Source organism: Hyperolius riggenbachi, chromosome 2 (assembly GCF_040937935.1).
Source record: "Hyperolius riggenbachi isolate aHypRig1 chromosome 2, aHypRig1.pri, whole genome shotgun sequence".
NCBI classification, from domain to species: domain Eukaryota; kingdom Metazoa; phylum Chordata; class Amphibia; order Anura; family Hyperoliidae; genus Hyperolius; species Hyperolius riggenbachi.
The window spans coordinates 561,147,751-561,162,183 of NC_090647.1; the positions used below are offsets into that span (position 1 = coordinate 561,147,751).

Genomic DNA, 14,433 nt, shown 5'->3' on the forward strand with positions numbered 1-14,433 from the left:
AGTTCCTCTATGAGTATCTGTAATGTAAGCCCTGTAGTAGGGAGTGGATCATTTCTATCTGCAGTCTATTGCTCAGCCTGGCTGCATAGTTCATCTATGGGTATCTGTAATGTAAGCCCTGTACTAGGGAGAGGATCATTTCTATCTGCAGTCTATTGCTCAGCCTGGCTGCATACTACATCTATGAGTATCTGTAATGTAAGCCCTGTACTAGGGAGTGGATCATTTGTATCTGCAGTCTATTGCTCAGCCTGGCTGCATACTACATCTGATTATCTGTAATGTAAGCCCTGTAGTAGGGAGTGGATCATTTCTATCTGCAGTCTATTGCCCAGCCTGGCTGCATAGTTCCTCTATAAGTATCTGTAATGTAAGCCCTGTAGTAGGGAGTGGATCATTTCTATCTGCAGTCTATTGCCCAGCCTGGCTGCATAGTTCCTCTATGAGTGTTATGATCATGTCTGCAGCGTTTATTGCTGGCTGCAGTGGTATTGTAACCCAAGCAGTTCTGATGTCATTACATGCATTTTCTTGCATAGTTTGGTTTGCACTTGAACTAGTTGCTGATTCCATCTGCAGTCACTCTGAAATTAATGACAGTTTGACATGCTCTTGTGTAAACAAACATTGTCTGCTGCAGTGGAGGGGCAGTCCCTTTCCTGCAGGCTGCATATCATTGTCTGCCTTTTCCTGCTATCAGCCTGTGATTAATTACCATTCACTTGTGTGGGAATCTGCAGGTCTGCTCCCATTGGATGACCTCAGTATAAAGAACTGCTTCCTGCAATGTCTCATGGGCTACCATAGTCTCAGACTCTATCTGTTACTCTGCTCGTGCCCCACCTCGTTCCTGGTCCGTGTGGACTGCGCTGACTCCTGCGAAGGGGTCAGCGAGTCCTCCTAGTTCTGCTCTTGTTCTAGAAGTTGTTACTTGCTTGTCTTGTGTCATATGTTGGTTCATCGCCAATATATACGCATACTTGCGCATTTTGTTATTTTCCTTGTATCCGTGTTACGTTGATATATCAGTGTTGCTGATATATACGTACACGAACTGTTTATTTCCTGTGTTCAGTTAGTCAGTTTTCCAGCACGTTTTGGTAGTTTGCGCGTATCGTGAACACCCGTGCTGAGCTAGTTATCCTGTTCCTGGTCCTGTTTGTGGATTGCGTTCATCTCTGCGAAGAGATAACGAATCCTTCTGAATCCTGTTCTGTTACTGTTTGTGGATTGCGTTCATCTCTGCGAAGAGATAGCGAATCCTTCTGAGTCCTGTTCCCTGTATTACTCCAGTCCTAGTCAGCGTTCCTGCTTATGTCATATATCGGTTCATTGCCGATATATACATATGTTAGTCAGACCTTACAAATAGTTTCATTGATAGCTGTAATTGTAATACGCTAGGAAAACATACTTATTGTATATTTATCTGTGTTACGTTCATCTATCTCGATCCTGCTATTTCCTGTCTCTCCTGTCCTGTCTTTGTGAGGCACGCCATCGCCGCAACGCATTGGCTGCCTCATTCCAGTCTGTCTGGTTTTGGACGCTTGCTGTCGCTAAGGAATCGCTAGCTAGCAAGCGTTCATTCTGTCTACCTGTCCTGATCTCCTCAGTCCTGGTTTATGCGCTCAGCGCTACTTTGCGCTGAGACGTTATTACGAAAGTGTTTGTGGCTGTTCAGATCTGCACCGGCTCTGTGCACCACAATCTCCTATTGGAGTCAGTCCTCTCCTCCACTAAACTGGGGATATCCTGATCCCTTGTGCTGGTGTGTGTACCTCCTTCACGTCAGCTTATGTGTTGTATGCTGACTGTGGAGATTACACCCCCAAGCTTAACATTATGGTAGCCCCATTACCAATCCCCATTGTGGGGGGGGTTCCCAGCAAAAATGACACTGTTTGTTATGGTTCCTGTTCCTTTAAGAAATTTGAGAAGCTCAATTCTGAAACAGAAAATGAGTTTTTTTCTGAATGTGCCAGGTTCCTGGCCAATCCTGAGCTCCAGGCTACTCCTGTTTCAACGTGGGCCCCCCAGCTAGTTTATGTTTTGATTGTTTCAGTGGGCCTACGATGTCTTGGATCATACCAATTTAAAAGAAAGACCACTGGAATTTCTAGCGTTTGTGATCCATAACTGGCTGCGCAAAACCGATTTGCCTAGCCCTTTTGATAAGCTCCTGGCAGCTTGTCAATCAGCTGCTCCTTCTACTGCCTACAAAAATAATCAGCAAGCAGATAATTGTTCTGATAACTTTTCTTCTGCTAAGGCAGCAGGGTCTAAAGCCAAACGTAAACGCTCCAAAAGAAAAGCGTTACAATCAGCGGAGTCGTTGCCCTTGGCGACTGCGCATCAGATCTGTAATGAGACTTCGCCAGTAGCAGATAATGAAATTCAGTCACCATTCAGGGGAGTCAAATGGACCTATGAAACTACTAATGAACTTTCATTGCTAGCCAGGGAAAATAAAAGTTCTTGTTTAAATGAATTATCTGAATATGATTATGAAGATATATTACAGAGTATTGAACAGATCAATTTATTCGTGCAGCAAGGGAAATTTGCATACACTACAGTTCAACACTTGCTACAGGTATTGGAGATCCTTAGGAATAAGAAATCGGCCAATCACCTGCTAAATAACCCAATGTATGTTTCTGCCACTAACACATTTGCAAACTATGATCAGCCGGAATGCTCAGCTGTTAAATATGCATGGGATCCTCCATTTGAGAAGGGAGAGATGGAAGCCCTGGTCTATGAATGGAAGAAAGATGCAAGTTCATTTTGTCAGTTTTACAGTGCAAAAAGTGAATTAGTATTGAATGCATGCATTAAGTCTGCCTATAACCTAATAAAAACTGGTGTGTGTGGGTATGACTTTGTGGCTCCATTGATCGATGTGTGGAGAATGATTCTGGACGAATTTTATGCGATTCAATCAGTTGATACCAGGGAAGACACACTGTCAAGTGGAGATTGTTCCACTTCCTCAGTTCCTGAGGACTCGCCTGCTTCAGCACCTTTGGCTGATTCAGCGAGTGATTCAGAGCTCCTTTTGTGTGAAATTGAAGTTCCTGTAATTCCACCCTGTACCATGGATAACTCAGTGTTACTTCCCAGTAAGACAGAAATTACTAATACTTCCTTAATCTTGCCCTGCACAAATTTCTCAGCAGAGGACCCAGAGGTCCTGCTGACTTCTGAGTCCAGCCTAGCCAGTACTCATGAGTCTTTGTTCAGTGAAACAGACACCAGAAAAATCTTGCCTGTCTCTGCAAACACTTCTGCAGAAATTACCTGTGTTAATAAAGTTCAACTCCTGTCTGATCCAGCAGATGCCAATAGATGCACTACATCAGTTTCTGAGTCCCAGCAATCCTGTCCAGAAATCTCAGAACCCCAGCATCTGAATTTTCCAATTTCACAATTGAATGGTGATTTAGATGCGCAAACATTGTGTTTTGATCTTCCTGTTTCTACACCTCACTCTAGTTTCATGAATAACTCAGAGCGTCTGCTATGTGAGTCCGAAATCGCAGAATTATTACCGTGTTCAGAAAATGTTCCAGTGAACTTGCCCTGTACCATGAATTGTGCAGTAGATCTCTCCAATGAAACTCAGGTCACAGAATCATTATGCTGTCCAGCAGGTGCTTCCATGGTTTTGCCCTGCAGTGTGGACTGTTCGGTGATCCTGTCCAGTGAAGCTGTGGTCACAGAGTCTTATGCTTCACCTAGTACTTTGGATACTTCAAACCCTCTAGCAGAACAGTCTGAGGCACTGCTTACCTCAGTTGGTGTTGCAGTAATATTCACTTGTCTAGCAGCTGTTTTGGAATTACAGTCTGCTCTAATAAAACTTGATGAATTTCTGCCCAGCGAAGCAGAAGCCATTGAAATATTGTCCTCGTCAGCAAGTGTGTTAGATACCTTGCCCTGTACACAGTCTGATTTAACCAATGTTGTTGAGTCCCTCTCCAGTGTTGTAACAGCCGAGGAACTCCAGCCCTGTCCTCTGAATGTTTCAAAAGTCTTGCCCTGTAACATGGATAATTCTGACTCGCTGGAAAAAATAATAGAAATCTCAGAATTTCAATCCGGGTTAATGAGTGTTTCTGAAACCCAGCCCTGTATCCTGGAAAATTCTGGTTCTCTGGCCGGTGTGGCAGAAGTTCCTGAGTCCCCTTCCTGTCCAGTGAGTTACTCAGTTTTGCCTAGTTCAGTGGGGATTGCTGCACTACTGACTTGTTTTGCAGCCCTTCATGAGCTCCAATCCAGTGTATTTGATGAGTCTCTGTCTAGTCCAGAAGAAGTTATGGGAACCCTGTCTAGTTCGGTGCATACATCAGAAGATTTGTCCTGTCTTGTAAATGCCCCTGAACATGATTTGTTAATAACTTTGCTGGAATCAGAGACATCTAAGTCTAATCCTGCATTTTTTAGTGACAATCCAGTAACTGTGAAGTCTAGTCATGATGATTTTTTTTTGCCCAGTCCTGGTTTCGGTCCTACCTTGACTGACTTTGAGGTTTGCAGTTCCTTGACATGCCCAGAAGTCTCTCTTGTGCCAGTGTGCCCAGATGTGCTTCGTATGCCAGAGTGCCCAAGTGTGTCTGTGTTGGCGTGCTCACACGCTTCCCTAGTGGAGACATGTTCTGATGTTGCCGGTTGGCCTGCATGCCCGGAGATGGTTCTGGTCCCTAAAAACCCTGATCTTGATGTTTGTCCTTGTGACCCTGACTCTAGAGTTGCCCTGGGTTCCATAGGGGTTCTTGATGGTTCTCCATGTGAACCTAAGGGGCGTTCTGACCTGTGGGGATCTCTTTGGAGCTTCCAAGTGTTCTGGGAGATCTCTGAGGAAACTTGTCCTGGTACCTTGGACTGGTTCAACGGTGGGTTTTGTGTTGGTGGGGACAGTTCCGGTGGGCATTGCAAAGGCTTTGGCGTTTTTGGACAGTCCCGAGAAGGCGGTGGGTATCGCTCAGAGAGTTTCTGGGGGCTTTTCTCTGGAAGTCGTGGTTCTGATGGGTATCACACTGAGGCTTGTGGTGCTGACGGGCATGGTTCTGTAGGTTCTGGTTCTGATGGGTCCAGTCTTGTGGGGACTGATTCTGGAATTTGGTCTTGCCGGGCTGTCCCGGTCATCATGAATTATCAGTCAGATTGTTTTGTTGGGAATTTCAGTTTCAAAAAGCGTCTGGTATCCGCTTTTAAGGGGGGGGGGGGGGGGGGGGTAATGTTATGATCATGTCTGCAGCGTTTATTGCTGGCTGCAGTGGTATTGTAACCCAAGCAGTTCTGATGTCATTACATGCATTTTCTTGCATAGTTTGGTTTGCACTTGAACTAGTTGCTGATTCCATCTGCAGTCACTCTGAAATTAATGACAGTTTGACATGCTCTTGTGTAAACAAACATTGTCTGCTGCAGTGGAGGGGCAGTCCCTTTCCTGCAGGCTGCATATCATTGTCTGCCTTTTCCTGCTATCAGCCTGTGATTAATTACCATTCACTTGTGTGGGAATCTGCAGGTCTGCTCCCATTGGATGACCTCAGTATAAAGAACTGCTTCCTGCAATGTCTCATGGGCTACCATAGTCTCAGACTCTATCTGTTACTCTGCTCGTGCCCCACCTCGTTCCTGGTCCGTGTGGACTGCGCTGACTCCTGCGAAGGGGTCAGCGAGTCCTCCTAGTTCTGCTCTTGTTCTAGAAGTTGTTACTTGCTTGTCTTGTGTCATATGTTGGTTCATCGCCAATATATACGCATACTTGCGCATTTTGTTATTTTCCTTGTATCCGTGTTACGTTGATATATCAGTGTTGCTGATATATACGTACACGAACTGTTTATTTCCTGTGTTCAGTTAGTCAGTTTTCCAGCACGTTTTGGTAGTTTGCGCGTATCGTGAACACCCGTGCTGAGCTAGTTATCCTGTTCCTGGTCCTGTTTGTGGATTGCGTTCATCTCTGCGAAGAGATAACGAATCCTTCTGAATCCTGTTCTGTTACTGTTTGTGGATTGCGTTCATCTCTGCGAAGAGATAGCGAATCCTTCTGAGTCCTGTTCCCTGTATTACTCCAGTCCTAGTCAGCGTTCCTGCTTATGTCATATATCGGTTCATTGCCGATATATACATATGTTAGTCAGACCTTACAAATAGTTTCATTGATAGCTGTAATTGTAATACGCTAGGAAAACATACTTATTGTATATTTATCTGTGTTACGTTCATCTATCTCGATCCTGCTATTTCCTGTCTCTCCTGTCCTGTCTTTGTGAGGCACGCCATCGCCGCAACGCATTGGCTGCCTCATTCCAGTCTGTCTGGTTTTGGACGCTTGCTGTCGCTAAGTAATCGCTAGCTAGCAAGCGTTCATTCTGTCTACCTGTCCTGATCTCCTCAGTCCTGGTTTATGCGCTCAGCGCTACTTTGCGCTGAGACGTTATTACGAAAGTGTTTGTGGCTGTTCAGATCTGCACCGGCTCTGTGCACCACAATCTCCTATTGGAGTCAGTCCTCTCCTCCACTAAACTGGGGATATCCTGATCCCTTGTGCTGGTGTGTGTACCTCCTTCACGTCAGCTTATGTGTTGTATGCTGACTGTGGAGATTACACCCCCAAGCTTAACATTGAGTATCTGTAATGTAAGCCCTGTAGTAGGGAGTGGATAATTTCTATCTGCAGTCTATTGCCCAGCCTGGCTGCATAGTTCCTCTATGAGTATCTGTAATGTAAGCCCTGTAGTAGGGAGTGGATAATTTCTATCTGCAGTCTATTGCTCAGCCTGGCTGCATAGTTCATCTACAAGTATCTGTAATGTAAGCCCTGTACTAGGGAGAGGATCATTTCTATCTGCAGTCTATTGCTCAGCCTGGCTGCATACTACATCTGAGTATCTGTAATGTAAGCCCTGTACTAGGGAGTGGATAATTTCTATCTGCAGTCTATTGCCCAGCCTGGCTGCATAGTTCCTCTATGAGTATCTGTAATGTAAGCCCTGTAGTAGGGAGTGGATCATTTCTATCTGCAGTCTATTGCCCAGCCTGGCTGCATAGTTCCTCTATGAGTATCTGTAATGTAAGCCCTGTAGTAGGGAGTGGATCATTTCTATCTGTAGTCTATTGCCCAACCTGGCTGCATAGTACATCTATGAGTATCTGTAATGTAAGCCCTGTAGTAGGGAGTAGATCATTTCTATCTGCAGTCTATTGCTCAGCCTGGCTGCATAGTACATCTACGAGTATCTGTAATGTAAGCCCTGTACTAGGGAGTGGATCATTTCTATCTGCAGTCTATTGCTCAGCCTGGCTGCATAGTTCATCTACAAGTATCTGTAATGTAAGCCCTGTACTAGGGAGTGGATCATTTCTATCTGCAGTCTATTGCTCAGTCTGGCTGCATAGTTCATCTATGGGTATCTGTAATGTAAGCCCTGTATTAGGGAGTGGATAATTTCTATCTAGTCTATTGCTCAGCCTGGCTGCACAGTACATCTACGAGTATCTGTAATGTAAGCCCAGTACTAGGGAGAGGATCATTTCTATCTGCAGTCTATTGCTCAGCCTGGCTGCATAATACATCTATGAGTATCTGTAATGTAAGCCTTGTACTAGGGAGTGGATCATTTCTATCTGCAGTCTATTGCTCAGCCTGGCTGCATAGTTCATCTAAGAGTATCTGTTCTGTTCTTAAATCAGCACTTTCATCATACCATAAGAAGTTCCTGCTTTATATTGTGTGGTAGTGATCACTGCAGAATTGCTCCTTACATGTACTCATAAATCGTCCTGGGGCTGCCGCCGCCGTGTTCACGCCAATTGGCGTGATGCGGTCATTAAGTAGTTGAACAATGCACCTTGCCCGGCTGTCCTGCTGATCCTCTGCCCCTAATACGCTTAGCGATAGACCCTGAACAAGCATGCAGATCAGGTATTTCTACTAAAGTCTGTCTGGATTAGCCACATGCTTGCTTCAGGTGTGCGATTCAGACACTACTGCAGCCAGAGAACTGGTATTAGTTGTAAGGAAATAAAAATGACTTCCTCCATAGTTCTTCAGTTCTTGGGTGTGTTAAACGATATCTCCGCAGATTCATGTCCAAGATTGCTCCAATGTGGCCCCCTCAGCTGAATTCTGTCTAGGGTGTGTATACAGTGTTGTGCTCCACTCCATGTACCCTCCCACAAGGGGGTGTGGGAAGTTGGTCTTCTACCTACATCTACAAACCAAACGTCCTAATCGACTTATATGTAGTGCAATCCCTGTGCATAGTTTTAGCCTCAAAGTTTTCTGCCATCTGCAAATCCTATAATTTTTTACCAGCTATTACTGGTCCTCTTCCATGTATGATGAGTTTTCTTTGTAATGGCTTTGCTATGATCTCTCCTTTACCCATCATGCCTTGTGTTTCCACAGAGCCCAACCCACCTATCGACGAGGTGATCGGCACACAAGGGGTTGTGGCCCGCTTTGTGGAGTTCCTGAAGAGGAAAGAAAACTGCACGTTACAGGTAGTTACCTCTTCCAGCATTGCGACGCCTGCCTTTATAAGTGGTCAGAGACTTGTAAATAACTCATGAAAGAATAAAGTTACGTTAAAATCAAGCACACCATTATTTTTCTTGTGAAATTTCCAATAAGTTTGATGTGTCACATGACCCTCTTCCTATTGAAAAAAACAAAAGTTGGATTCAAAATGGCCGACTTCAAAATGGCCGCCATGGTCACCACCCATCTTGAAAAGTTTCCCCCCCCCTCACATATACTAATGTGCCAAAGACAGGAAGTTAATATCACCAACCATTCCCATTTTATTAAGAGGTGTGTGTGTGTGTGTGTGTGTGTGTGTGTGTGTGTGTGTGTGTGTGCGTGCGTGCGTGCGTGCGTGCGTGCGTGCGTGCGTGCGTGCGTGTCCTCAGAAGACCTCCATTTGCCTGCCACTCCCACCCTTCTAGTTAGTATGAAGTCGGGCTTTCTGATTAACTTCGCGGAGGCGTGGCTTCAGCTCTTACCCATGCTTGGCTTTGTGACTAAATTGGGAGTGAGCAGCCATCTGTGGGTCTCTGAGGAGGAGTTTAGTTGGCACGGCAACTATCTTTCTTTTTAGCCCAAAAAAAAGTTACTTTTTTTTAAAATTATTGTTATTATTTAAAGCGGAATATAACCCTGCATATCAACTTTGCTCTAAAACATTATTTACAGCATATTATATGCAAAAAGCATTTTTTTTTTTACTAGACCAGCATTGGAAGGGTTAAACACAGAGGTTTCAAGTTCTGTGGAGAGATATGCAGAAGTTCAGACTGTTACATTCTATTTAGTTAGATGTATTGATAAATGTTACACAATCTTTGGCTGTCCTCCAAGCTCCTTCTCAGTCAGAGAGATGAGTCACATTCAACACTTAGATACATTTTGTTTACATAAATGTATCTATTTCAGCTTCGGATGCGTCTGCAGAAATCTCCAGGAACTTTAAAGCCCTGTGTAACTCTTCCAATGCTGGTCTAGTAAAAAAAAAAAAAAATGCTGGTTGCATATAATATACTGTAAATAATGTTTTAGAGCAAAGTTGAAATGCAGGGTTATATTCCGCTTTAAAATGTATTAGGAAGACGAACTGATTTTGTCAGTATGGAGATATATCTGTTTGGTGGATTTGTTGAACTGTTTTTTTCTTTTTTTTCTCCTCTCTCGTTAGTTTGAAGCGGCTTGGGTGCTGACCAATATCGCCTCTGGGAACTCCCTGCAGACCCGGATAGTGATCCAGGCCGGGGCCGTTCCCATCTTCATAGAACTGCTCAGCTCAGAGTTTGAAGATGTACAGGAGCAGGTACTACTGCACCACAACGCCCCATGCTGCCACGTCTCTGATCTCCCAATTCGCCTCAATGCCTGACGCCGATACATCACTCAGCGCCTCTGATCTCCCAGTGTGCCTCAATGCCTGACGCCGACATGTCACTGACTGCCTCTGATCTCCCAGTGTGCCTCAATGCCTGACGCTGACACATCACTGAGCGCCTCTGATCTCCCAGTGTGCCTCAATGCCTGACGCTGACGCATCACTAAGCGACTGATATTCCAGTGTGCCTCAATGCCTGACGCCGACACATCACTAAGCGCCTCTGATCCCCCAGTGTGCCTCAATGCCTGACGCCAACATGTCACTGAGTGCCTCGGATCTCCCAGTGTGCCTCAATGCCTGACGCTGACACATCACTGAGCGCCTCTGATCTCCCAGTGTGCCTCAATGTCTGACGCTGACACATCACTGAGTGCCTCTGATCTCCCAATGTGCCTCAATGCCTGATGCCGACACATCACTGAGCGCCTCTGATCTCCCAGTGTGCCTCAATGCCTGACGCTGACGCATCACTAAGCGACTGATATTCCAGTGTGCCTCAATGCCTGACGCCGACACATCACTAAGCGCCTCTGATCTTCCAGTGTGCCTCAATGCCTGACGCCGACACATCACTAAGCGCCTCTGATCCCCCAGTGTGCCTCAATGCCTGACGCCAACATGTCACTGAGTGCCTCGGATCTCCCAGTGTGCCTCAATGTCTGGCACTGACACATCACTGAGTGCCTCTGATCTCCCAGTGTGCCTCAAAGCCTGACACTGACACATCACTAAGCGCCTCTGATCCCCCAGTGCGCCTCGATGCCTGACGCCGACATGTGACTGAGTGCCTCTGATCTCCCAGTGTGCCTCAATGCCTGACGCCGACACATCACTGAGCGCCTCTGATCTCCCAGTGTGCCTCAGTGCCTGACGCATCACTGAGTACCTCTGATCTCCCAATGTGCCTCAATGCCTGACGCCGACACATCACTGAGCGCCTCTGATCTCCCAGTGTGCCTCAGTGCCTGACGCATCACTGAGTGCCTCTGATCTCCCAATGTGCCTCAATGCCTGACGCTGACACATCACTGAGCACCTCTAATCTCCCAGTGTGCCTCAATGCCTGACACATCACTAAGCGCCTCTCCTATTCCAGTGTGCCTCATTGCCTGATGCCGACACATCACTAAGCGCCCCTGATCTCCCAGTGTGCCTCAATGCCTGACACTGACACATCACTAAGCGTCTCTGATCCCCCAGTGTGTCTCAATGCCTGACGCTGACACATCACTGAATGCCTCTGATCTCCCAGTGTGCCTCTATGCCTCACGCTGACATGTCACTGAGTGCCTCTGATCTCCCAGTGTGCCTCAATGCCTGACGCCGACACATCACTGAGCGCCTCTGATCTCCCAGTGCACCTCACTGCCTGACGCCGACACGTCACTTACCAAAGTGTTCCAGACAAAGCCACCATTTTTTTGACCCCCGTCGGTACCACCCACCACTGTCCACATTGTATTCACACACCAGACAAACAGCGTCACCCCGCTACACCTACACTTCTCTTATCTGTTGATGTTTTTGGACTGTAATAAATGGTGTTTCTTTGTCTTGTGTGCCAGGCGGTGTGGGCTCTGGGGAACATAGCCGGAGACAGCACAGTGTGCAGAGACTATGTGCTGGACTGCAACATCCTGCCCCCTCTGCTGCAGTGAGTACTCTCCCCTCCCTGCTGCATTTCTGTGGCCTTCTCTCTTCTGCATTTCTTACGTCTAAATGTATGCTTTTCAACGTATGTCTCGTATCAGTGCCACAGTTTATATACACATTTAAAGGAGACCTTAACTCAGGGGTCAGGAACCTTTTTGTCATAGAGCCATAAACGCCACATTTTATAATGTAATTCTAATATTGTAATGTAATTCTGTGAAAGCCATACAATATGTTTCAAACTGGGACAGTGGGGCTCACATTTCTGTTGCCATGGTGATGTGTATACAGTTGATCCACCAGGCAGCAGAAGTGTCAGACACGTCTTCAGCTTCTCTTGGGTTTCAGCAACATCTGCAATTTCCCCGAGAGCCAGACAGGAGGAATACCGGCTAACAGCTTGTACAATTAGCTAGCTGACTTGGGGGTTGATTCACTTTGTAGGAAGAGATCCCTGCACTGCAATCAAAGTGGTAGGATCTCCTCCTACAAAGTCACTGGACCTGACAGGGCCCAGAGTGGGACAATTGGAGCAGCTGTTAGTTTTGGGGGAGCGCGAGTAAGTTAGTGGTGCACGTTACAGCAGTAGTGTACCTACTTTTGATAATTTTACTTGCGCTGCCACACTAAGCTGCGTTGCTTGAGCAGCTTAGTGAATCAACCCCTAATTGTGAGCCAGATGTAGCCATCAAAAGAGCCACATCTGGCTCTTGAGCCATCTAACTAATAGTAAAAAAGCAGTTTTACTTACCTGGGGCTACTACCGGCACCCTGCAGACGTCCTGTGCCCCTGCCGGTTCTTAACAATTTTCCCACCCTTTTAATGCTTGCCTGACAATGGGATAAAGCAGGCCTCTCGCCAGAAACTGCATAAAATGTTGTGGACAGTAGCTTTAGTTTTTGCACCATTTATGTTCTTTTGCTTTTGCTCATTTTAATGACCCGTAGCTGGTCTCCTGATAATGTGTCGGCAAGATGGTGCCTAACGGCTGTTTCACACCATGGGTGCTTTTATAGAGCTTGGACAATTACTATTTGCCCTAACTCATAACTGGATGATAAGACTGTTTATTGCATCCTGTTTACCTTAATTGATAATTGAAAAAAAACTTTTTTTTGTTTTTTAACAAAAAACAATCTATGCTGTGATTGAAGAGCTGTGCATTGCATTGATATTTAGTTCCATGTCTCCACTAACCCTGCATGACAGAATATTATGCTGATTACATGTTTCTATAGCCCACTGTCATGGTTATCCTGATCTTACCTGTATTTGTTCATCTCCAGGCTGCTTTCCAAACAGAACCGGCTCACGATGACCCGGAATGCGGTGTGGGCTCTGTCTAACCTGTGCCGGGGGAAGAACCCACCGCCGGACTTTGCCAAGGTGAGAGATGTGTAAAAGGATGTGGAGGCGTTTATACCATTTCGCGCCGTATAAGACGCTCCGGAATATAAGACGCACCCAAGTTTAGAGGGCAAAAACCTGGGGAAAAAAAATATATTAAATCTGGTACGTCTATATTCTAGGAGCGTCTTTGAACATGTTGTGTCCTCCTGTGTACCTTATCTCTCCACCTGTGTGCCCCATCTGTCCTTCTGTGTGCCCCATGTCTCCCTTCTGTGTGCACCATCTGCCCCATGTGTCCTGTGTGCCCCTTCTCCCCATGTGTCCTCCTTTGTCATGTCTCCCACATGTGTCCTCCTGTGTCCTGTCTCCATGTGTCCTCCTGTGTCCTGTCTCCATGTGTCCTCCTGTGTCCTGTCTCCCTGTGTCCTGTCTCCCTGTGTCCTGTCTCCATGTGTCCTCCTGTGTCCTGTCTCCATGTGTCCTCCTGTGTCCTGTCTCCCTGTGTCCTGTCTCCCTGTGTCCTGTCTCCCTGTGTCCTGTCTCCCTGTGTCCTGTCTCCCTGTGTCCTGTCTCCCTGTGTCCTGTCTCCCTGTGTCCTGTCTCCATGTGTCCTCCTGTGTCCTGTCTCCATGTGTCCTCCTGTGTCCTGTCTCCCTGTGTCCTGTCTCCCTGTGTCCTGTCTCCCTGTGTCCTGTCTCCCTGTGTCCTGTCTCCCTGTGTCCTGTCTCCCTGTGTCCTGTCTCCCTGTGTCCTGTCTCCATGTGTCCTCCTGTGTCCTGTCTCCATGTGTCCTCCTGTGTCCTGTCTCCCTGTGTCCTCCTGTGTCCTGTCTCCCTGTGTCCTGTCTCCCTGTGTCCTGTCTCCCTGTGTCCTGTCTCCCTGTGTCCTGTCTCCCTGTGTCCTGTCTCCCTGTGTCCGGTCTCCCTGTGTCCGGTCTCCCTGTGTCCGGTCTCCCTGTGTCCGGTCTCCCTGTGTCCGGTCTCCCTGTGTCCGGTCTCCCTGTGTCCGGTCTCCCTGTGTCCGGTCTCCCTGTGTCCGGTCTCCCTGTGTCCGGTCTCCCTGTGTCCGGTCTCCCTGTGTCCGGTCTCCCTGTGTCCGGTCTCCCTGTGTCCGGTCTCGCTGTGTCCGGTCTCGCTGTGTCCTGTCTCGCTGTGTCCTGTCTCGCTGTGTCCTGTCTCGCTGTGTCCTGTCTCGCTGTGTCCTGTCTCGCTGTGTCCTGTCTCGCTGTGTCCTGTCTCGCTGTGTCCTGTCTCGCTGTGTCCTGTCTCGCTGTGTCCTGTCTCGCTGTGTCCTGTCTCGCTGTGTCCTGTCTCGCTGTGTCCTGTCTCGCTGTGTCCTGTCTCGCTGTGTCCTGTCTCGCTGTGTCCTGTCTCGCTGTGTCCTGTCTCGCTGTGTCCTGTCTCGCTGTGTCCTGTCTCGCTGTGTCCTGTCTCGCTGTGTCCTGTCTCGCTGTGTCCTGTCTCGCTGTGTCCTGTCTCGCTTTGTCCTGTCTCGCTGTGTCCTGTCTCGCTG

The 14,433-nt window shown here is 47.1% G+C and overlaps 1 protein-coding gene across 1 annotated transcript in view; it reads left to right on the plus strand.

Annotated features, from left to right (window-relative positions):
- The window catches only part of KPNA1 (karyopherin subunit alpha 1), an 89,320-nt gene that overhangs the window by 52,417 nt on the left and 22,470 nt on the right, over positions 1 to 14,433 (plus strand). The window contains exons 5-8 of the mRNA XM_068270935.1: positions 8,426 to 8,520; positions 9,711 to 9,842; positions 11,483 to 11,571; positions 12,858 to 12,957. Coding sequence (XP_068127036.1) covers positions 8,426 to 8,520; positions 9,711 to 9,842; positions 11,483 to 11,571; positions 12,858 to 12,957 — 416 coding nt within the window. The remainder of the gene's footprint in view (positions 1 to 8,425; positions 8,521 to 9,710; positions 9,843 to 11,482; positions 11,572 to 12,857; positions 12,958 to 14,433) is intronic.